Source organism: Colossoma macropomum, unplaced genomic scaffold (assembly GCF_904425465.1).
Source record: "Colossoma macropomum unplaced genomic scaffold, Colossoma_macropomum, whole genome shotgun sequence".
Taxonomy (NCBI): Eukaryota; Metazoa; Chordata; class Actinopteri; order Characiformes; family Serrasalmidae; genus Colossoma; species Colossoma macropomum.
The window spans coordinates 19,099,220-19,123,458 of record NW_023494789.1 but is presented as its reverse complement, the minus strand read 5'-3'; the positions used below and the strand labels follow the sequence as shown (position 1 = coordinate 19,123,458).

General features: G+C 38.1%; 1 protein-coding gene across 2 annotated transcripts in view; it reads left to right on the top strand.

Annotated features, from left to right (window-relative positions):
* Positions 1–531: 531 nt before the first annotated feature.
* The window catches only part of LOC118808059, a 154,721-nt gene continuing 131,013 nt past the window's right edge, over positions 532–24,239 (top strand). For both annotated transcript variants that reach the window (XM_036570428.1, XM_036570427.1), the window contains exon 1: positions 532–914. In XM_036570428.1, the coding sequence (XP_036426321.1) occupies positions 845–914 (70 nt within the window). In that variant the 5' untranslated portion in view covers positions 532–844. The remainder of the gene's footprint in view (positions 915–24,239) is intronic.

Genomic DNA, 24,239 nt, shown 5'->3' with positions numbered 1-24,239 from the left:
TGTTGTGAGCTCCCTTCACTCCTTTTAGTTTTTTGTTAATTGTGTGTTTATTTGTAACTACTTTAGCACTAAATGTTGCCAGCACCTTCGTCAACACTTTTGATATGTATAATATATGCATACATATTTTTTTTCTTCTTATATATTTTTTGTATATTTACGTACTACAAGGGGGCTACACACCTTAAATTTTCCCTCACCTTCACACCTGTGAATGTGATATGATCATAAATGTGATTTGATTTGATTAGATTGAAAAATGCTGAAGTATTCCTCTAAAACCAGGAGAACTAACATCATCTTATCCAACAATGTGAAAAATGTAAACACAATAGCTGTTTGTTGTCATCACTTAGTGCTTCTACATGCCTAACATTTACTTACTAGATGATGATGATGCCAAGCCCCATTCAGCAGACTGGCCCAGCCAGACAGATTTTCTGTGGTTATGGATGCTGATGTCACTTCCTGCATGGGCATGATCGTACAAGAAGGAGGAGAGCTCTGATTGGCTGCCTGCTTGCCTGTTTCCTGAGTAAACAAAAACAGTGAGACTGGCTGTTGGGCAAGTCTGGGCCCTGCCTGTCTTTCTCTCTGTCTCCCTGCCTGTCTGTGCGTCTGTCTGTTGCACAGTTGAGCTGAGCTACAGAAACAGATGTTAAAGGGTATAACAACATCCTGTGTGTGTGTGTGGTGTGGTGCGAGAATTGCTTCACGCAGCGTCTGCCTGGAGCAGAGAAGGGGAATTCGGGACAGGAAGTGGAAAAGTGAAAGCGTTTGAGAGGCATTTTAAAGTGTCTGAGAGGAGTTTCACATACAGACAACAACAGCGTCCCATCGAAGAATGATGGACAGTGGCTATGAGATCCTTTCCAACAGCGGCTATGCAGATACATGCAAAGTTACCATGACAGGCAAGTTACGCATGAGAACTTTCAGTGCAGTTTTTGTTGTTGTGGGCATGTACATGACAGAGATGATGTCAGAGGCTTGGTCAAAGTTTTGTACGTTAACAATTCATACAGTTTCTGACACAAACAGAAATGTGGCATAGTGTCACTATGGGCTACCTAAAATGTCTATTCTTTGTTGCAAATGTTATGTATGAGTGTTATTGTTGTCCACTAAAAGTATATTTATCTACTCTGCCGAAGCTAAAGCTTTCAGTAATCCAGCTTTTGCAGTTGAAGTGAGGCTATTATTAACACATACACAGCCTAAGCACCAGGGTATTCTGTGAATAATGTGTTAATAATAGTGTTCCACAAACACATCACATTCCTGGCATTTCATGGGATAGAGCACACACAGTCCAAAAACAACATTATCTATGACAGAGGGGATGGTAGAGGAGTATTTGGACACTTTTGATTTTGCTATTTAATATACTTTCAGAGCATATTTCCACTTTCAGATTTACACACATAATGTCATTTGACTTTGTACTTCTGAATACATGATGAAATTTCTGTGATGTTAATCACATTAATTCTGTTGAAACCACAACTTATGAGAAGCCAGCAGTCACTTGAAAATAGTTGAAGGATGACCTGAAAGCAGCAGGAACACAAGCATTCACACAAATCTGAGCTCCTTTGGAATAATGCCTGGTCAGATGAAACAAAAATAGACCTCTTTGGCCATAATTCAGATAATAATGTTTGGATAAAGAAGGATTGAGTGTTTGCTCCAAAGAACACCATACTCACAGTGAAGTATGAAGGTGGGAGCATGAACGTGATATGGGGCAGCTTCTCTACAGAAACGGTACTGAGAGATTACACGTCATCAAGGGAAATATGAATAGAGTAATCTGCCGGGACGTAATGGAAAAGAATTTAATCTCATCGACCAGGAAATTAAATCTGGGAAGATGGACATTTCAAAAAAGACAACGGCCGCAAACATACAGTCTTTCACATACAACTGAGAATGGAGGGATGGGCCAAAACCAAACCACCATATTGTAACGATTGCAGTAAAAATTCAGTCTGGAAGCTGTAATCGCCAACGATGCCTTTGCAGCAAAGTACTAGTGTTATTCATTTTTGGTGTCTGCTTGTTGTTTTTTTCCTAATCATTTTTTTAAACATCGTTGCTGTACAAAGAAAAACATGTATCTTCAAAATAGTCATTTTACAGGAGAGCGCAAAAGTTAATGTAAAGAAATTTTGCAGTTGTGGAGCATTTTAATTGGTAAGATGTAAAAGGCAGTTGCTGTGCTCAAATGATGTAGAAAAGGAAAAAAAAGGCAGTCTTTTCTTTGTTTATGCTTATGAATATATACTTTTTTAATCATATTTATAAGTGCAAAGCCAAAAGACATTATGGGTGTTAATGTGAAGTGGATTCCATATTAAATAACAAAAACAAACGTGTCTGAATACTTTTCCATCGCTGTATTCTACTGATCAAATTCTAAAATATATAATAATTTACCAAACTTTTAGACGCCTTCCTGCTTAATAAATCCCCCTTTCCTGTTTTTATGTTTATTTTTTATGCTTGCTAACTGCCAAAGCCCATTTCTGTTTGCCGCTAGCTTATACAGTGGGCTTAATAGCAGAAACTTTAATACTTTCCTTCAGAACTTGTCCTGAATGTCATTTCAACCTCAGCTGCATCAGACATTTACTGTATATTCAAATTGTTCTCATTAACAGAAGCCCATATAGCTGATAATGACAGCTTCGGAAGTGAGGAATGCAATAAAATGAATGTCAGTGTGAATATCCTTAATGAATATTGATCAAAGCTATAAGCTTAGCATAATTGCGTTTGCCTATCTGGGCCTACTTTCACATAGCCAATGAAAACATATCAATTGCAAATCAAATCAATTCTGTAATTATTATCATGGCTGCTGAACATAGCAATGCAAGTCATAATTAAGAGAAACATCCAAGGCCGACGGAGCCTCCTGTAAGGAGAAAATGATTGCCTATGCATTCATGCGCTTCATCCTGATAGAAGGATTGAATTTCATGTTCACTGCTGTCTTCAAAGTCTTTATTATGCTCTTGTAATCAAAGACTATAGCAAATGGTGTTCTTTCACTGTTAAGTAGACAGGATGCCACTAATTGTATGAGATGGGAACTGTTATTCTCCTAATGTTATTCCTCAAATATGACTCACTTTTAGAGAGAGTGTCTAATGGCAGATGAGCCAAAAACAAAACATAGAATCTGGCTAAATTGGAAAAGTTTCTTCATCATGATCTTTAACCAAGATTACTGAGCAAAAATGGCCACCCAAAACAGGCCTGCACCTCCTCCAAACTTTCTCATAATAATTTTTGACTGTTGAAAGTATGGAGTTTTGTGTACAGATATCCTCTTATTCGTAAGCCAGTCAAGCTATTACTCTTACTCTGCCACAAAAAGTTTGGGGCACCATGCTGCCACCAATACATTCAGAGAATTTGGCCTATTTAGCTTATGTAAATCTGCTGCCAGAGGAGTTACAACATGTACATGTTCAGTTTATACAGTCCGAGCATTCTGTGTGCTACCTTGTTTTCTGTCACTATATAAAAGAAGGACATGCTGCCTTTATTGTTGAATGCACTGTGATTTTTTTCAGAGTGAATGTATGAGCTTGTTCGGAGCTCAGTTTGGCTTGATAAGCACTTTTTATTAATATGTTTAAAATAACTGATGTGTGACATTTTCCTATTCGTGTGTTTTCTTGTTCAAAAAAGTAAAATGCATAAATGTCTATTAATTTTGGCTTTGTTAGATCCAATTCTTTACATATCAAATATATGCAACAATGGCATTAATAACATGGTGAAACTATTTTGAGTGGTTCTTTTTTAGATGAAACAAACACTCAACAGACTCTCAGTAGCATGTCAACATATCAATGATGTAGCAGCAGTGAATACATTCAGTAGATTATCAAGAGACTTTTAATTTGCGTGAATAAAATATGTTTAGAATCTGCTGAACTCAGTTGTTTATCACTTTATTTTGAGGGTCCAAATTCATATGTGTCGATGTTTAATCTGAGGGGTCACTGAACATCTAACAGGTCTAATACAGACCATCTTAACATCCTCAACAATTGGTTATAAACATGCTGCTGACACCATTCTGTAACTGGAGTTTAACTAGATTAGGTTTTTTTTAAAGTTAGGGTTAGTATTAGGACCAGAGTTAGGGTTGGGATTAGGTTTTGGGTTGAGGTTAGAGTTAGGGTTAGGTTTTGGGTAATGGAAGTAACATATTAAGTCTACGTAATATAGCAACACTTTATCTACTTAATGTAAGTAATATGTTTACTCCAGTGTATTCAGATGCTTCACTACTGCTACTTCACTGATATGTTGTTGATGTGTTACTAATACTCAGTTTATTAATCATCTACAAAGGACTACTCAAAATAAAGTGTTACTACATTATTAATAGAGAAGAGCAGATTAAATGGCAGAAATAACTGCTTTTTGCATTAGCCTAAAATACCTGCAGTGGTTCTGTTACCATAAAATGGCTATTTGATTATACTTCAACATTCAGTTTTATGTTCATCAAGTTGTCTTCCTTGGTATGAGGTGCATGTTTTGTCAAAATAATGGTTTGAAAGTTTTCTTTTCCAAACCATTGTTAAAAGCACCTTAAAGAGTTATCTTTAAGCCCAAAGGTAGTTTAAAGAGCTGAAAGCGTTAAGTGCTGATGAGTTCTCACATCACAGCATAGGGTAAAATGCTTAGCCATATTTTCAAGGTTGGGCTTTTGTCAGTTGTTTCTTTAGTTTTGGTATTTTTTTGCAAAGGAAAAATGGTGAGACCTAAACAGCTTTCAATTTTACATGTTAAAACTAGAGTTTAATATGTTATTTGTCATGTTATGCAATATTTATAAGTGTAATATTGTATCTGTCAGCCTCAGTGAATTGACCGAATTTGCAATGTTATGTCATTTTCATGTTTGTTCATCACAGTTCTCTCACTACAATACCCAGCATGCATTACACAAATACATCATACAACCACTGGCAATTCATGTGATGTCAACCAACCATATCCATAACTATTACAGGCTGAGATATAGGCCAATAAATACAACTCAGACAGCTATAGAGTCTTTTTTTATCTCAGCTGTACAAAATCGCAAAGAAAACAATGCTAAAAAGCTTAAAGTAGGTGGTAGAGACAAGATTTTTCCTTTTCAGCTAGAGAAAATAAGCCAATTTGAGTTTAAGTATTTAGATAGCCAGTAGCTACCTTGCTAACTTGTCCTCCACATCTGACAAGGCATTTCTATTTGAGTAATCCATGCTCTTCACTCTAATGATGACATAAATTCATTTACCACAGTTATACTGTCATAACAGTTCAGATTCTTCGCAGTATTGCTAGCTATCTGCATCCACCCCAAAGCAGTTGTAATTCACCCCACCTTCAAAAGGTGTCATCAGAAAGGGTTTTTCCGAGTCTTTAAATGCCAAAATCTTACTCTAGACTACTCAAGTAGGATGCAGTTACAGATATTTACATGTGTATTGATGTAGCAATTGTTACAGATATAGTAATGGTTAAATGTTATTTTGGCCAGCGTGTCCCTTAATGTTATTGTAAGCTGACAATGCTCGTTTATTATTACCCTTTAAAAAGCAAGGTGTCCTCAAAATTTTGATGGTCAGTGTACTTCTTGACTGAGGGCTATATTCTGTACTCAGATCTGAAAAGATCTAATTGAAAGTTCAATCTGTCTCTGACTCCCACAGATCCTTCCAATTGACCTAGTCCTTGGCGTTTGGATGCCTATCATACAGTCCCTATCCATTACAGTACATCTCTGAAAATTGAAACAAATTAACAAAATGGGCTGGCCGCTGCAGCCATGAGCCACGTACGGTTAAAGTGAATTTATGCCTCCCTTGCAAATTGAAAGAGCACTAATGTTTGCTAATGGATCGACCCCCAGAGTCTTTTGCCATGGTGTGAACAAACTGAATCAAGACTCCTCGCTCTGCTGCCACAGATAAGAGAGGCTGGAAGGAAGCTGATGTAGGCTTCTGTGTTAAAAAAAAGCCAACATGGCACTTTAAAGGTGTAACAGGACTTTTTTCTTTTTTCTTGGCCTCTACCAGATGTTTGCAACAAGGGACGTTTCTGACAGAGATGCCACGTTCTAAGAGACAAGATAGATGAGGCCATATGGCAGAGGCCCAAACCCACATTTGGATGCTTCTATCGGCCATGACACAATCCTCTTCCTATCCCTCCTCCCCCCACCCCTTATTTTTGCCTCCTGTTTTTTTGCCTCCTGTTTTGGCCAGATGGCTGTCACACAGGCCATCCCTCACCCAGACCGGCCTAATTCACCATTATTCTTACCCTAATGGGGTCATTAACAACATCACTGATAATTGAATTTAAAGTCCTCCTTGATCGGCCTGTTTTGGAAGCTTTAGTGGTGAATCGGCCACTTCCCCATTGATTCCAGGCCCAGCTCGTAGGCTTTGTGCCACTATTTCTTCTTTTAACTCTCTTTCTCAGCAATGATGTCAGCAAAGGTGTTGCCATACTACGGTCGCTCCCTCACTGCTAACGCTTTGAATATTTATTTATAATATTCTTGTTTCAAAAATGAACAAATAATGAGTTTTAGGGAAACAAAATAGAAAATAGTCAAACCGTAATTGAGGAAGGATCATTTGAGATGTTTAGTTTCAAATATTTTTTCATTTATCATGTATATTTTTTATGTACAAAAATATTAAGGAGCTCATATTTTACATTTTACTCATATAGTGTTGTTCTTTCCTCCTAAATGTTCAGTTATGATGTGTGTAGTTTAATATACTGTAATTCAGTGACATCACAAAAACAATGAATTAAAAAAAAAAAATTAGCATCAAAGAGGCTGTTTTTGTAACTGTGCTTGTAAGACTGATGTATGTGAATAAGCCCTGTTCTGATTGGCTGCCTTGTATAGTGCCTAATTCAAAAAGTAGTCTGTGCTGAAACACTTCTTAAAACTTCAATGTGTTGTGTTGGTTGTGTTGGTTTTTGTGACATCACAAAAACAATAAATTAAAAAAATCATTTCGAATACAACAGGCTGTTATGCAACTGTTTTTATAAGACTGATGCATGTAAATGAGCCCAGTTCTGATTGGCTGCCTGGTATAGTGCCTAATTCAAAAAGCACTCTGAAATTACAAAAACAGTTTACTCAAAATGAGCCAGTTTCCATACATGGTCTGTACAGACTGGGGAGTGAGTAGTTTTGGAACTTGTTTACATGTTATATCAGCTCTTTTATTTGAAAAAGTGAGGTAAATTCAGAATGCAAAGAATGCTTTAATCTCAAGAGTTAAGCAGAGTTGCTAGCTAATTTCCATCTGTAGATAAACATGAAATTACTGCTAAATTAAAAATGTACACTTCTGGTTTGTTTGGTTTTGGAGTAGGTATGTTAGGCTAGAGTCGAATTAAAATGAGGTCTACCCTTAAATGGAGAAACTTTTTAGTGTCGTATGTGTGTTTAAAGAGCGAGCCGAGGGAGAAGAATAATGTTTCCTGACAGGTTTCCTGCTGGGTGGTCTGATGATTATTCCTGTAAAAGAAGAAGTGAACTTATCTCTCTCCTGAAGACATACATTGTTTGTTTTTCCCTGCCTTTCGTGAGGCCTTGTCTATTTGCTTAAAAGAATCACCGAAACACTTAAAAGAGATGCTATTTTTGACATCAGTATCGTAATTCTGACAGAATGCATATTGGCTTTTACAGTGGTGCTCCGAGTGTGCCTGAGAGAACATCAAAATGGCGTGTTTGGAGCTGACAGCCACTCTTTTCTCTTTCCGTCTGGGTGTGATAGGAACAGAGTAACGGGGCTGACATCTACGGGGAAGTTTTGTTATCTGTCAGAAGGTGTTTGGAGAGTGACTCCATGCAGTTAGTTCATTGCTAACCTTGTATTAGGAGAGCTACACATTCGGAGACTGAGAAAGCTGACAGTTAATTATGGAAGCCATGGATTGCTGTAGACGTGTGTGTGTCAGCTGTGTTGCGATTTACTCACAGTTCGACTATTTTTATTTTTTTTTTTCAGGCTTATTCCATTGTTTTTGCAAGCTGCTGAGATGAGTCTATTTTGCTGTGTGTGAGAAAGGCCCTGAGGGCTTGCCATAATGATGGTAATAAGAGCATGCATCCTGAACTAGGGAGAGAGAGAGCAGTATCGTTTGGGGGAAAGGAAATAATTGGTGGAGTTGACCTTGCTGACATTTCTATGACTGCATTACCATTGGTTTTATTCTTATTTGACCTTATTTCCCGCCTCTGCAGCCTACAATTTGCGCCATATTTAGCCTTGTGCTGTGGCTTAACACATAACACATGTCTGCACTTCGGACATACCTGAGAGTCAGCGTGAGAGAATGTGTGAGGAGGGGGTGCTGGGGTACACGGTGGTACTTCAGTTATTACAGCTCAGGGCAGTCTAGTCTTGTAAGATGAGAGTCTGGTAGGTTTTGTTACAAAATGTGGCCAAACGTCTACTTTGACAGGAAAGGGCCGCTTGACTGACGTGCAAAATGACAAATCAGAAGCCTTAGTTTTTGTGTGATGTATGGGGTGGGCCATTGTCAGAATTATGCTACAACAAAGAAAGAACACTGTGGGCAAACATACAAGATATCTTGTTTTCTTGGTACTTAGCAGCTTGAAGAAAATTATTGCATAACCTTTAAAGAAAAGATGCCATGAATTGGAATCCAGTTCTGAAATATTCAGTGTTGTCACAGTGATCAGAGTACGCAATTGCTACTGGTGACTTCCTAGCATTTAGCTTATGTCGGGACCAAGGGCTATCCTCTTCAACCCCAGGCCTTGGACATAATATTAAACTCTTTAATACTAACTGAACTCTTTTCCATCACTTACTTGAAAGTTTACTCCCTATCTGATAAAACCCATCTGAGGCTGAGAATTTTCAACCCTAGGAAAGTCTCGAGTTGCATTATAGTAGAGAAAGAAAGATAGAAAAAGTAAAATGTTGGATGCAATAATATGAGGACATGGTCCAAAGGAAATAACAGCACAAAAACAAACAACTGGAGAAAAACATTAGCACCTTCATTACCCATATATTTAGGATTCACCAATACAGAATTACAGAATTATGGTAAAAATTTAAAACCTGGTTGTAGGGCACTTACAAACACTCAAAACACTGAAACTGTTGTTTTAATCATTTCTCTCTCACTGATGTTACTTAGCACGGAACTGAGCCTGTTGTGTTGTTTTTAATGAAACATTATTTACTTGTTTGGCTTATTCGATAAATATTTGTTTGGTCAATGCAACATTGTTGAGTAAAATTCATATATTCCCTACTGACTTCTGCCACCAGCTATTTGCATATTGTTTTGTTTCACTTTATTGCCTTACCTCCTGACCTACATTCCCTCATGTGTGCTTATAACTTCTGTTTTGTGGCTAACCACTTACCATGAACTCTGCTGCTAAGCACATTTCTAAGACAGTTGGATAACATGGTATCAGTTTAACAGAATTGCGTAGATGTAAATTAAACCTATTAATGTGTGCTTTTTTAGGTAGTTCAACGTAACCATATTATTTTGAAAAATGTATACATTTATGTAAATGTATCACTTTGTGTGATTTATATGTAACTGTTGAGTACACGTTGCTCAGTCAACTTGACCACATTTTTAAGTACATTTTACATTTCATTTCTAGAGTGAATTGTAGGTAGTAATATAGCAGTGTGTATACGTTCCGCTCCATAATTATTGGCACCCTTAGTAAATATGGATAATACTTTAGTTTTTTTCTGGCATACCTTCCAAAAAAATAGTTGGTGTGGAGATGGCATCTAATGTTTTATTTTTTTATATATATATTTATTGAGATTTGATGATCCCAAAATGCTACTGCAGATGATTTTTACAGTCACTTCTTAATGTATGAAGGTGAACACATTTTTGTTCTTATTTTATTAGTGAATTCTTTAATCATCCTCATGAATGTTGAGGGAAAATTTGTACTCATATTTATGATTTTTCAGACATCTTTAACAAAAACATGAATAATCATAAAGCTGACCGTATATACTTATTGGTACAGCATTGCCAAGCATTGCCAGTGTTGCTGTTCCTTTTGCATGAGTTAAAAAAAATGGAAATATCTAGTACCTGTGTCAGTGTGAGCTAAAGGGGGACGTAGCTATTGATTGAAGTTATTGGCTGTAATTCCAATATCGGCCAGAGAAAAATATTTAAATGTTCCCATTTATCAGCCAAAAATGCAGTTGGCTGCTGATGTTTAGTGCACTCTTACCATAAACTCCTCTGCATCTCAAAGTATCCTTGCTGAAGCAGAACTCGGCCTTAAGGAGTACAGGTGGAAGTCTTAGGAATAAAGAGAGCTGTAATGGCAGAGACAGCACCAACCACTTTGAAAAGAGCTGCACAGTAAGAGCAGCCAGTGGAGGCGTTTGGAGACTGGCATTAACACCGCCTCAACATACCCACCACTGCCGAGATGGCAGCTATTGGGACAGTGTCTGTCCCGACTAGCTTCCACACTCCCACACAGGCTGACAGCCCTCCACCAGCCTGCCCGGAGTGAGTCATTAGAATATACATTTGTTCATTTTTTTGAAAAAGTGTCACACTCAAACAATTTTTTTCTCCTTTTCTGAAAACCACTACAATGCATGAGCGCAGAACGATTTTCTAGGGTACTAGTGGTGTTTTTCCTTTTTTTTGGGTTTAGTGGCAAACCACTAGTCTTGTTATTGCGCTTTCATTTTCAGTTTGACAGATTTAGGCTCAAAGGATGCATTGTGATCATTCTGGATCATGTTTCAAGGCTGCACAGACATCTAACGAGGCTTGGCTAGCAGTGTTTGCCTGGTCAGTAACAATAAGTGCTTACAAAGGCTCCACTGGATTTCAATCACAGCTCGTACACCTAATTAAATTTCTTTTATAGCCGGTGAATGGCTATCTGCACTACCTTAGGACATGAAGCTTATTGAGAGAAGAGCTGTAGGAGACAGCAGGTCCTGAACCAGCAGTTTTACTGAGTTTGAAACGTAAGCTCTCATGACAGGTAGCCCCTACATCTTTCTAAAAAAAAAAAAAATAGATGGGAAGCTCTGAGACCTATGCCAGGGCTTGAGCTTCAGAGGCCCTGTTTTGGACTAATAAACAGGACGAAAAAGCCTGGAATAACAGCAAGTTCAATCAAAGACTCTATCAGTGTATTAAAAAAAGGAAAGGAATGGCTCCTTGGGCGAGAACGTTGCTCCAGGCCAGGTGATGGCAGTTCGTTCTCTCACTCATACCTTTTATGTCCAATCGATGGTAGGCAGGTTGTATAAGAGTTACAGCTGAGGGCGACTGTTTGAGGAACGTGCTCTGAGGCAATTGTTAGACTTTCTGTACAAAAAATTCTGGTGTCTGTTCTTATGCCAGTACTGAGCTGCGTCAAGCTGGATTGTGTGGGAGTTATCTCATGGTCTCTTAGATCCTCATTTGATGTAATTTAAAATGCTGACAGCTTACAACTGCCAAAATACACACATACACACAAACCAACAGAGAGAGAGAGAGAGAGAGAGAGAGAGAGATCAGAGAGTTGAGAGTTTAAACATTGCATGTATTATTATAGGAGGGAATGTTTTCATTTCAAAGATCTTTAAAACAGGTGCCACAAAGGGTTCTTTGAGCAATGCCATAGAAGAACCTCTTTTGGTTCTCTGAAGACCCATATTTGAAAAGTATTTGTGGTATATTTTAAAAGTTTAAAAAAATCACATAGTGTAAGGTTCTATACCAATTTCACTTTCTTCTCTGAAACAGTAGTATGGTGTGACTTGAATTTAATGTGTAAAAGAACATTTACAATGTATATTGCTATTTATAAAGCTACTTTTTAAATTGAAGTAAATTTAGTTGCACAGTAGTTTCGAATTCCAGGTTATAATATATCACATGGATTCATATAGTTAATGCTATATAGTCAACATGCATTTCTTGAAATCTTTCTTCAAGTTTCTTCACAGCCAAAAGGCTGAGAAGAATATGTTCACTCTTGTCCTCCTTCTTGATCAGTCCCAATTTTTTTCTCTTTCACTTTCCTGTTCATTGATAGCTTACTCTTCAGTGGGCTAACCATGCACATGCAAACTAATTTCACTAATTGCAGAGAAAATTCCTAATTTCCTGGTTAATACAACCTGACTGTTTTGAAAAGTTTAACTGCTGATTACAGATTATAGTCACTGATTTTTTATCAGAGTACTCATTTTAGTCATAGCTATCACAATGTAAAGACAGTAGACCTCATTTGGAAATTTGCAAACTCAAATACAGGTGCTTAATCTCTTCAACTGAGTCAATTGAATGAATCTGACATATCTTGGAAATTCAGTGATCCATTAATATCCATTGTCATTTTGAAATTTACTAGTATTTCTTATGAATACTAAGCACTTAGCTACCTAACGTTGTTGTTGTTTTAGGCACTGACCACCTGGGAGGTTTTAAAGCTTTATATGGACTTTCTGATGACAGACACTTGATGGAAGCCGTCGCAACCATTCAGCTCGCACTGCATTCAATTTGCATAACCCAGTGGCCTTGGTACTGAAACTATGTCAATTGGCTGTTATGTGTTGCAATATATAAAAGGGAGAAAGACACCAAATTTCAACTGTGCACCAAATATGAAGCACGGGGAAATTCTTTAAATGCTAAACCTTTTATGATTAGTCCAAGCGACCAATGAAAAAAATAACACACATCAAATATATTGGAGCATGTTCAAGAAATGTGTTAGCATGTTAGTTTTAGGTTAATGTTCTTCAGCATTTATTCACAGGGTTTATTATGCCAAGGACTCTTATTGTAGAGGGCAGGGCTAGGAAAAACCCCGGGCTGTGTATGTGAGTAGCGAGAGAGAGCTGTTAGAGAAAAGAGAACTCTGCTTATGTACAGCGTGGCTGTGGTCTAAAACAGCTGGAAAACAAAGCATCATGACTTCTGTGAAACCTGTCTCTTTTAATAGCGGTGAACACTAAAATATTTGGATGAAGTGTTTTATTTGAACATACATATCATTTTAGCAAAACTGTACAGCTGTTGGCTATTTTTTGTTAAAACAAATGTTAAAATATTAAAATGAAAATGTATATATTAGTAGAAATGTATAAATAAATAAAATATGTAAATATATTTTAAAATATCATACTAATGAAAATAAAAAAATAAGCAAATAAAATGAATAATAAATACAAAATACATAAATAAAATATAATAACGGTAATTCTTAATAAGTGTTTCACGTTCTTGCGCTGTCAGGGAATGGACAAGCACTCTGGTTGACCTTTTATGCTGAGCTTTAGCTTTATTTTGTTTGTCTTTAGAGCTAAATTTTCTGGGTAGGTCAATTCAAAGTGATTTCTTTTGCAGTGATGCCTTCCACAGACAGCCCCACAGACTGTAAACAGATGTGACATGCCAGTTTTGAACATGAAACAAGGAGAAAAAACCTCACAGCTCTCAGTTAGTTCAGCTTTAAACACTATGTTTTCATCATCCACTTTCCTTTTTTTTAAGAAGCCATGTTTTTGCTTCACTACTCAGACCAGAACCAGCAAAAAAAAATAAAAAATAAGTAAATAATCTATGAAAATATGTGAAATGATTGTCTTTCTGACCTAATATCTCGCTCTGTTGTCTCTGTTTTGATGAGCTGCCTATGATTCAAATGTTTACATATAGGCATGTGATTGGATAAACTGCAGCACAGGACTGCTACAGGAGCCATGCTGGTTCATGTTCACGCACGTCACTGAAATATAGTCTTTTTTGTTACCTACATTAATCAACTTTGCTGCATAAGTGCCCGGTTCGGTCCGCTCAAATGCTTTGCTTTGTCCACATCCAGACTCAGTCCTCCAGTTGGCAACCCCTGCAATGAAACTTGTATTGTTATTAGACTGTTTGAGATCGTCAGCGAGGGCCTAAGCAGGAGCAGACATGCTGTGTGAAGTGTTTTAGATCCGAGATGTGCTGCATATCCACGCAAAGCCTGCTTTAAAAGCCTTGTCAACACAAGTCAAGTTAAGAGAATTTCCTGTGTTCTTATGCTTTTGCCAGACCTTTACTTAGATGTAAAAACAGGTTTTAGTTTGGAGTAGAGGATATCATTCACAGTACCACATCATTTTAGGGTGAAAAGCCAACTTGAAAATGTTAAGTGCTTTCTTTTATCTGCACTGTTTTACAACAAATCTACAAACTTTACACTCATGGCATGAAGCCCTTTCCATTAGTATCTGCATTTTCTCTTGTGACACTCCTTGTTATGCCACAGCCAAAAAACAGGCCTCAAATATTTACTTTGAGCTTAACCACATTCATTTATGCTTTTTTCTGTATATTACATGATTGCAGCATGGAGAACCATTTTGATTTTCTAAAAGGAGGCTTTGTTAGTAATTTTGAGGATTAAGGCGATGATGGGAGACAGTGCAGCAGACGCAGAGTGTGTTTTGCCTGTTTCACTCACACACAGCCAGAGTTCCCACAGGGGATCGTCCCTCCGTTTATTACAGTTTATTACATCTGTGGATTCTGGATGTCTTAAGTCATTCTATCTGTTACTGAGTCCAGGTTATCACAGACAGCCCTGCTGATAGAAAAATGCCCTCAGAAACATATTTTCGAGCTCTTTGTGGGGACCAAATATCCCCAGGATGGTCGAAAATATTTTGATGAGTTACAATGCTTTCTACATTTTTCTGTACATATATTCTGTACATACACAACAGTACGGTGATTATATTGCTTTACATTAATGAACATGCAAGATAAATGTGCATTAATAACAATCTATAATCTTTTTTATAATTACGTAAACCTAATGTAAGCTGTACCTGGAGCTCTTCCTGAACTTGAAGGTGTCCTATGCTCTTTCTGGTTGTCCACCTTTGTGAAGAAAAAAATGAAAACACAAAGTTAATTATTAAATTAATGTATACATTTTTTTCTGAAGTATCTAGCATTATACAGCATCACCAAACAGTGTATGCAATGTATACTATGTGGCTCAAGCTTTACATTGTGCCAGGATTAAAAAAAAAATACTGTATGATTTATTGAAAAAATGCATCTAAATCAGATCCACAGTTGTTATATATAAAGTTTTGCTTTTGAAACATCCACAAAAATCGAGCAATTGTGCATCAGCTGAACAGCACACCTTTTTTCATGCGAATCGCAAGCATCAAGACAATCTTCTGAAGAGTCACAAATAATTGCAGTGCTGCGTATTGATTGGCAAAACTGTACTTTTAAGAGTATCTATCTATACTTTGTGAATTTGGGCTGCACAATGAAGCATCATATGCGAATATTTAACTGCTAGTTAGCTAGCTAACATTGAGATGCCGTATACGGCTACAAAACACAACCAAAGCAAACCTAAACTAACAAAATAGTTCTCACACGGCTGACCTGTCGCTCCCTTGCTGAATAATTAAATAATTTTCGAACACCTAGCAGCTTCTTCTTTGATTGCTTTTATTTTTTTTATGAGATGCGATAAGGACAAACTCATTAGCTTTTTTGCAAGCAGGTAATGAATTTTTTTACATGCTACGTCACAGCAGAAAGACATGATTCATGAAACAGGACTGCAGAGACAGTTTTGCGAATAGTTCATCATACATTGTAAAAACATCTAGCCAGCTGACAGGCCAGGCCATCAGGAAATCTCATGTTTTTCCCGACGGCCAGTCTCTGACTGCTTTACACCTACAGGAGCTTTTATGACATCCCATTATAAATCCATGTGCATTAATATGGAGTTGAAGCCCCCCAGAACAATATTAGCTTCCACTCTCCTGGGAAGCTTTCTACAAGATTTTGTAGTGTGTCTGTGAGAATTTTTTCCCATTCAGCCAAAAGAGCATTTGTGAAGTCAGACACTGATTTTGGACAAGAGGGCCTGGCTCACAATCTCTGTTCTAGTTCATCCCAAAGGTGTTCAATGAGGTTGAGGTCAGGGCTCTGTGTGGGCCAGTCAAGTTCTTCCACACCAAACTCACCCAGCCATGCCTTTATGGACCTTGCTTTGTGCACTGGGGCACAGTCATGCTGGAACAGAAAGCGTCTTCCTGAAACTGTTCCCGCAAAGTTGGAGACATTTAACCAAAATGTCTTGGTATGATGAAGCATTAAGATTTCCCTCAACTGGATCTGTGGGGCCTAGGCCAACCCCTGAAAAACAATACCATAGCATTATCCCTCCTCCACCAAACTTTACAGCTGGCACAATGCAGTCAGGCAGGTAACGTTCTCCTGGCATTTGCCAAAAGCATGATTTATCACTCCACAGAATACGGTTCCACTGCTTCAGTGGCAGCATGCTTTACACCACTTAACTGTCACTTGGCATTGTGCAGTTTGATCACATCCACATCACATTTTGTGAAGCTCCTAATGCTCAGTCCTTTTGCTGATGTTGCTTCTAGAGGCAATTTGAGTGATTCAACAGAGTTTAGGCACTGTGTGCTTCAGCATTCTCTGGACCCACTCTGTGAGTTTGTGTGGTCTACTACATTGTGGCTGAGCTGTTGTTGCTCCGAGGTGCTTTGATTTCACAATATTAGCACTTACAGTTGACAGGTGCAGATCTAGCAGGACAAAAATTTCACAAACTGACTTGTGGCAAAGGTGGCATCCTATGACAGTGCAATGTTTAAAGTCACTGAGTTTGGTCCCACCCACTGTGTACACAATGGAAACATGATTGGTTGATTCCACTGTTAGTTCATCTCACAGGTAAGGCCTTCAGTCCAGCTTAACTAATGGGCAAGGTAGTTTGTATCTCTCTAGATACATGGGGAAAATATTTGATTCTGACGAATACCCAGGTATTAGAGTATATACGATACAATAAAGATGACACTATTAAATAAAAATGAACTAAAATCTGTGACTCCATGTCCTGACATTGTATAAAAACAAGTGTGTGTGTGTGTGTGTGTGTGTGTGTGTGTGTGTGTGTGTGTGTGTAAGAGAGAGAGAAAGATAGAGAGAGAGAGAAAGGGAGAGAGAGAGAGTGAAGGGAGGGGGGATCCTAACAGAACTCTTCTGAAAGCTCTGATTCTTCTTCACTCACTTGCTCACTGAAGCCTTGTCTTATTTGAAGTCAGTTGCCACTCAGACGTAATGGGCCAATAAGAAAAACATTTTCTCCTCACATTCATCTCTAGACAGGAAATGAGGCTGTACCAGGGTGGAAAAAATGCAGAGTGAAGAAAAAGAGCAGACCTATGCAGTCAGTGCCAGCACATGTGAAAGGACATGCGCATGTTTGAAGGAGGAAACTACAGCATTTCCTAAACAAGGACTTTCCACATGCAAATACAAGCATTAGTCAGATTTAGGCAAAGCTTCAGGGTGGAGAGTCCCTCAGCAGATTATGCAACTTTACTGCTAGACTCTACTGAGATCATCAAGGTCAAGAAAAAACATTACTGTCACCCAAATCATACAAATATAATGGTGGAACAATACATTCTCAGGGCCAGTGTTTACTGGACCACACAGTACAAGTGACAAAGATATAGGCTACATACAGTACAATTAACACTCAGATGCTGCAGTTATCACAGATGATAACAAACAGCACGATGCAATTTAATGTTATTTCACACTCATAGTTCATTGAAACAAGCAGATTAAGTGTGTGAAAATTGCAGATTCTAGTTTTAATCAATGTTATATTTGTGTTTGCAAGTAGAAGAGATGATCTTTAGGCCTATGATTAACGGAATTTGATGAAAAGAGAAAACAATATTTATACTTTCAGACAGAAAAGAAAAAGTATGTATGAGAGAAAGAGGTAGTATAAAAGAAAATGTAAGAGGGAGACAGAGAGATAAAGAGAAAAAGAGTGAGAAAGAAAGAGGAAGAAAATAAAAAAATAAGGCACATGAGGGAAAGAGAGCAAAGTGAGCACTCATTTCATTTCACCTTCATTTCTGGAGAGGAAACTGAAATCACTGAGCGTTTTTTTTCCGCATACAGCAAATATAAGTTAATTGAATGTACAGAGCTGAGGATTGTTACTTTAAATGGCATTTGGCTCAGTCAGTCAGTTAATGTGCGTGTGTGTGTGTGTGTGTGTGTGTGTGTGTGTGTGTGTGTAGGTAAGTTAATGTGTTATTTGAGTGCCTTCATTAGCGCTTCTGAGTCTGTGCTCATTAGTGTGTGTGTGTGTGTGTGTGTGGCGGAGGAAGGAGAGGACCTGTGATTGCTGGGTGTGGAGCTTGATCAAGGCTGACAGTATTTAACATAATTATGAAAAGCTTCAGTCACGGTGGCATTAAATAAACACCTCACCAAGAGAGGGAGGATCTGATGAGAGAGAGAGAGAGAGAGAGAGAGAGAGAGAGAGAGAAAGAGAAAGAGAGGGGGTCATTTTTCAGTCACGAGATGAGACGTGTGTGTGAGTCTTCTCATTACTGCACAGCTTGAGCCACACACACTTCCTCTGTCTCTCAGCAGCACTTACGCACTGCACTCTCTCACACACACACACACGCACACACAAACATGCACATTCACTAAGCTAACAGACATGGTTTGCTAGCATGACTTTCACCCTTTATTGTGGTTAACAACTGTTGACATCAACGGAAAACTGGCTATTCAAAGGGCTCATTCTTCTCTCCGTTTATTTCATGACCTAAAGGTGAATATGTCTAGTGACCTTTTTTCAAAGTTTAGCATTGACTTGAGCACCATTACAGTAGTTCATGTCGAAAGTCATAGTTCAGTGAAAAATCTACTTTACGCAACTTTTCCCCTCTCAGCATGTTGCTGTTGAGGCAAGACATATTTGGTGTCTGAACTTTGCTTCTTTAGTTTTACACTGGAGCTACAAGACTAACAAGTAATGATAGCTTAAACCTCAATAAATGCCAGTGCACAAACTGCATGCCTAAATCCAGAGGGGGGCCCTCAGGGCCTTCTAGGCATTTAGAAAAAGCTTATTGATTTCAGGGAACTAAAAAATACATGTCTGTAATTTTTTGTTCATTTTTATTCAACAAGTATTGTGCTTGTATTTGCTTTTCTATGTGGTATCTAGATACAGCTAGATGTCCTATTGGTTAGGTCTTAAAGAGCTGAAGAGAAAGCCTCATGCATTAAATTAACCCCTTAAATCCCTGGCTTTTTACATAGGGACTTCAATGCAAACTGGCTGAACTATTCTTAGGTTATAGAAGTGTGTAATAAAACTTTGGGCCTGCTGGTGGTCACTGGCCATTTAATGGGTTGACCATCAGCACAGCTGCAATGTGACAGAGGAATCAACCAATCATGATTTGATCTGCAATAATCAGAACCAATTTTATGAGAGAAAAGGTCACTTGAGGCCAGTGGTCTACCTTCCTGCAGAGCCTAGTGCCAAACATAATTTGCCACACCTGCTCCAACTAGTCAACCTCATCCCAAATCCCTGATTGGCTGGATTAGATGTAGTAATGTTAAGTAAGAGGCGGAGCAGCTTACTGGATATAGTTGGAACTACACTCTGCAGGAAGGTAGCTCTCCAGGACCAGGGTTGGAGACCTCCAGGCCTTCTGGAACTCCAAGATTTGTCAGTCTGTGAGTACCAGTGGCAGCCTAATAAGTGGGTTGTTAGAAATGGAAAATAGTGGAGGCAGCTCTATACCAGGCCTTTCTACTGAAAGAGTAACTATAAAACTGTTACAAGGTAAAGTGTATGCTAATATGTCTGTTATAAGCGTCAAGCAAAACAAAGAATGTCTTTTAGAAGCTTCAAATGTTTGTGTTCAATGTAGAATGACCAAAAAATATTCATGAGAATAGCTGTTAGCTTAGCGCTAACGCACTACTAGAATCCCATAGGCACATTAGCAGAAATTAGCATGGTTTCAATTGAAGGCCCAGCTCTAACAGTCATGATTCGCCACTGCCTCTCAGCTTCATCTGTGTCAAGTTGTTAAGTAATCACAAATAGATTTGCTTATGTGGTTTCTGACATAGCATGGCAAAAAACGAACAAAAATATGTTGCATAGCTACAAATATCCATCTTGAAGCCTGAAATTTGTCTAATTTTATAGATAACAGTGCTTTACAGCAGCACAGATAGATAATAGGGGGCATAGATAGACCCAAAGGAGGGCTTGTGAGCCTCTGCCCTTTTTGCCCTGAGACTGTACAAAAGCCATTCTTCAAGATCTGCTTCAGTGATGCAAGGCTCAGCCTCACCCCAGGAACGGAGCTAGTGGGTCAGCTTGGGGTCCATAAGCTTTATCGTTCTTGGGTGCCCCCTATGGTGCAGTACCAAGCACTTACGGAGGTTTCACTTTCTGCACCACAGCATTGGAAATCCTGCTAATATTGTGCTGATGATCTCTTTAAGAAAACAGTATTTTGAACAATAAACAACCGTAAGATGTGCAAAAAACTTTTTTTTAGTGTAAAAAGGCTCTGTGGACCTCTTCAACAGAGTCATAACTCTGAGACTGGTAGCAATTAGACATTACAGCCTCGTATTCAAATTCATGTTTGGGCAGTAACACTTATTAACACGTATTTTTGGCTGCCATCAGAAAAACTTTTAATGCTACAACCAATTTCCTCTGAAACTTAATTATACTGTCTTTTTATGATAAGATTGTCTGCAATATTCTGTAAATTAAGGTTTAATCCATGTTCATGTTGTCCCTTTTTTTCTCTTGAACCCCTGCTTCCCCAAAATGTCTTTGTACAGGTCATAGGATGTCAGAAAGCACATAGGAAAGTCAAAAGTGTGTGATAATTTAGGCATGCAGTTAGCAAAATTCTAACCTGTGAGATGTAAAATTCTATTAACGTGTTTGCTACATTAGCCTTGTAGCTCCAATGCAAAGATAAAGAAACATCAGGCATGAAACATGTTTTGGCTGATTGACTATATTTGGGGTAAGGGGAAAACTGTAAATTTGATATTGCACCAGACAAGTTTTAATTGCCAGTGTCTTCTGCTGAGTCTCAAATCCTCAATAATCAGCCCTGTCTTTACACCTCTTTCACAGGATTGCCTTCTAGCGGATTGTGATCATAACCATATGTACTCCCTTTTCCTTACATGCTTTGTAAAGATAAGGCCATCACTGATATCATGCATGCAGACTGGTTCCTCTGTCTGAGCTGAAATGGTACAGCACTTTGCTCTTGGACAAGTTGAAAACTGGAGGCTGAATGATCAGTACACTCTTAAAAATAAAGGTGTGAATAGTTTTTTTGGAGCAATGCCATAGAAGACCCATTTTTGTTTTCCTAAAGAATCTTTCATTGGATGGTTCTTTAAAGAGCAATTTGGTAAATGAGATGTGTGAGTTTGAAGAGCATTTTTAATGTTTAAAGAACCTCAGTATAATATAAAGATTCAATATCAATTGGCAAGTTTTCCCACCCTACATCCTAAACTGTATTTAGAAGAAAACTTTCTGAAAGGAACGTTTGCGCTGCAGACACGATTGCAGTTGAGTGGTTGTCTCCAGTGGATGACAGGCCTTCATAGACAAAGGCCTCTTTGCATTCTTGGTGGACATTAAGCTCCAGCGTCTCTGAAAGCTTTGATGTATATGGCGGCAAGTATTGGGCAGCCATGCAGTCTGGGGACAGCCTGAAGAAGGGCCTGCCACTGTGACGAAAAACAGACACACAACACACCCTCCTCCACACACAGCAGTGTGCATGAGAACGGCTGTCGTTTCTCTGCTTGTGCTACTCCTTCATACTCCACCACCGTAATGGAAAACACCTGATTAACAAAATACACAATATTCCTCATCAAGAAGTACCTTCCTGTCCAAAGTTTGAGGGCAACTTCAATCTCACTGTTACTGTTCAATTGCATATGAAAAAATGCTTGTAAGGGCTTTGTTAAGCTAAAGTAATAAAACAGTTGCTAATCCTTTGAGCATATTATCCTCCATATACTAGGGGCCTCATATTCATTTGTATTATCCCAGCAGTGACTACTGTATGTTTGAGCAGGGGCTTTGTCTGTCAGTTGGAAGTTCTCACCTTGCGATATTATTTAGCCTATTTCACTCTTCCAGCTGAGGATAAAGTTTTCAAGCACTAGTACATGACCATTAAGTACACTAGAATATAAACTGGAATCAAATTTTGATGTGTTGATTGCTGGAGTTTGCCCATGTAACATTAGCTAGCTCAGAAGCCATAATTCTAGCATTGTTAGCATGTTTGCTAGCAGCTACAGAATGAGTGGTCTTTGGTTGTATTTTTCATCCTCTTTCAAACATGACCATTTTAAGGGCCATTTCATTACATTATTAGTTCTAGTGAAGGGTGTTATAAAAGCCCTTGGAAGGGCGAGGGATTGAGTGAATGCAAATGTCAACTTTGGCAGCTAAGGTTTCCTTTTCAAACACAAAAATAACAGTGACCAAAACTGTTTAGTAAATTACTTTGAAATGCATAACATTTGCTGTGTTCAGCTTTAGGTTACAAACTATACTGTTATACATAACTGCTGATCCAACTGTATCACTTTACGCTGCCAACGGGCTAGTTAGTATGCTAAAGGCTACATGGCTAACAACAACAAAAAGAAAGGTGATACGCTACAACTCTACGAGTTTAGAGTCAGACAAAGCAATTACTCACATTAATGTATATACATTGTGCTCAAAGTTCTCAAAAAAATAATTACATTGAAAAGTTTGCATGGTTAGCTGATTATCTCCCTGAGGCTAACCTGCTGAGGGTGAGTGTGTGCTGTTTAAATAATCCACTTCTCATTGTCCCCTACTCTCCTTCTGCCTTCTGTAACCCCTTGTGCAACATGAGTATCCTCTTAAGAAAGTCTATCCACTTGGTAGCCATCTTGCAACACTGCCAGGCAGTTAGCCTATTTCCAGTCAAACAAGACCAGACACTTATCTCTTTCAAGGGAGAGAGACTGAAAAATTGGAAACTGAAAACCAAATTACTGTTTCAAAAACACATTTGAAATCACTGGTAAAATCTGACAAAAACTTGATACTTTTGCACTTGGCTCAAATAACTTACAAAAAGTGTTTTTTGAGTTGTTTTGGCCCATGCAGAGATCTCCACAACTGAGGGGGGCGTTTCCCACTTGCAGCTTTATTATCAAGCCATTGGCTCTTTTTTGTAAAGGGTGGGTCTTTCCCCGTAAACAGACACCATGTTGAGCGTTATGGGTTGTCTATTAATTTTCTAAACAGTGACCTGTCTCCTCCTTTATAATGTCTCAGGTGTGATGCACATCTGTGGATCTGTGGAAGTGGGTGAGGGCCACAGAGCCCAAAATTAAACTGGGCTCTAGTGTCTATTGCCAACACAGGAATGCATTATGGATAACTTCCATTTTCAGGCAGGAATACCACTGCTATCATAATAAGAGTCCCCCAATATTCCACTGATTAAATGGAAGGTAACTTGGATTACTTCAGATATTTATTATATTAAACATCCTAATTATTCAAATTATTTGTCTTTTTATCCTTTTTACTACTACTTCTAAAAAAATATTAGAATCAAAAGTAATAAAAATAGTTGTTGTTGTTGTTGTTGTTGTTATGAGTACTAGTAATATATACCAATACTTTGATAAAAAAAGTTCTGGCTGGAAAAATTTGAGCATTCAGTAGACACTGTGAGCAGGTGGACCACCCTGAACATAATGCAAGTTTTTTTGTTTTATTTATTTTTTTAATATACTGTACCATAGACAATTGCATGACAAATACCACACAGCTGATGGTGTTCCAGCAAAATTAGGCTTGTTTAGCTTCAATCAAGTTCAACAAAATGTCTTTCTTGGTCTAAAGGACATTTTTTAAACATAAATATTGATTAGACACTTTACTTTTCCAACCTATTGTTAGCAACACATATTGAAATTCTTTGGGCCCAAAATGGTTTGAACAGTTAAAAGGTTTCAATGCTAATGAATGCTGACATCCTAACCAGGAGATAAAATGACTGGATTTTTTTATAGCACCATCACTAATACTGCTAAATATATTTAAATGTTTTTTTCTTTAATCCTAGTCTTTCACATGTTAAGTTATTGCAAACTGACAAAGAAAACAGTCTCATTTGTGTGAAAACACATTTAGAAAAGTTCTGACAGGCAAATGTATGAAAAATGTTTTGTATTCATATATT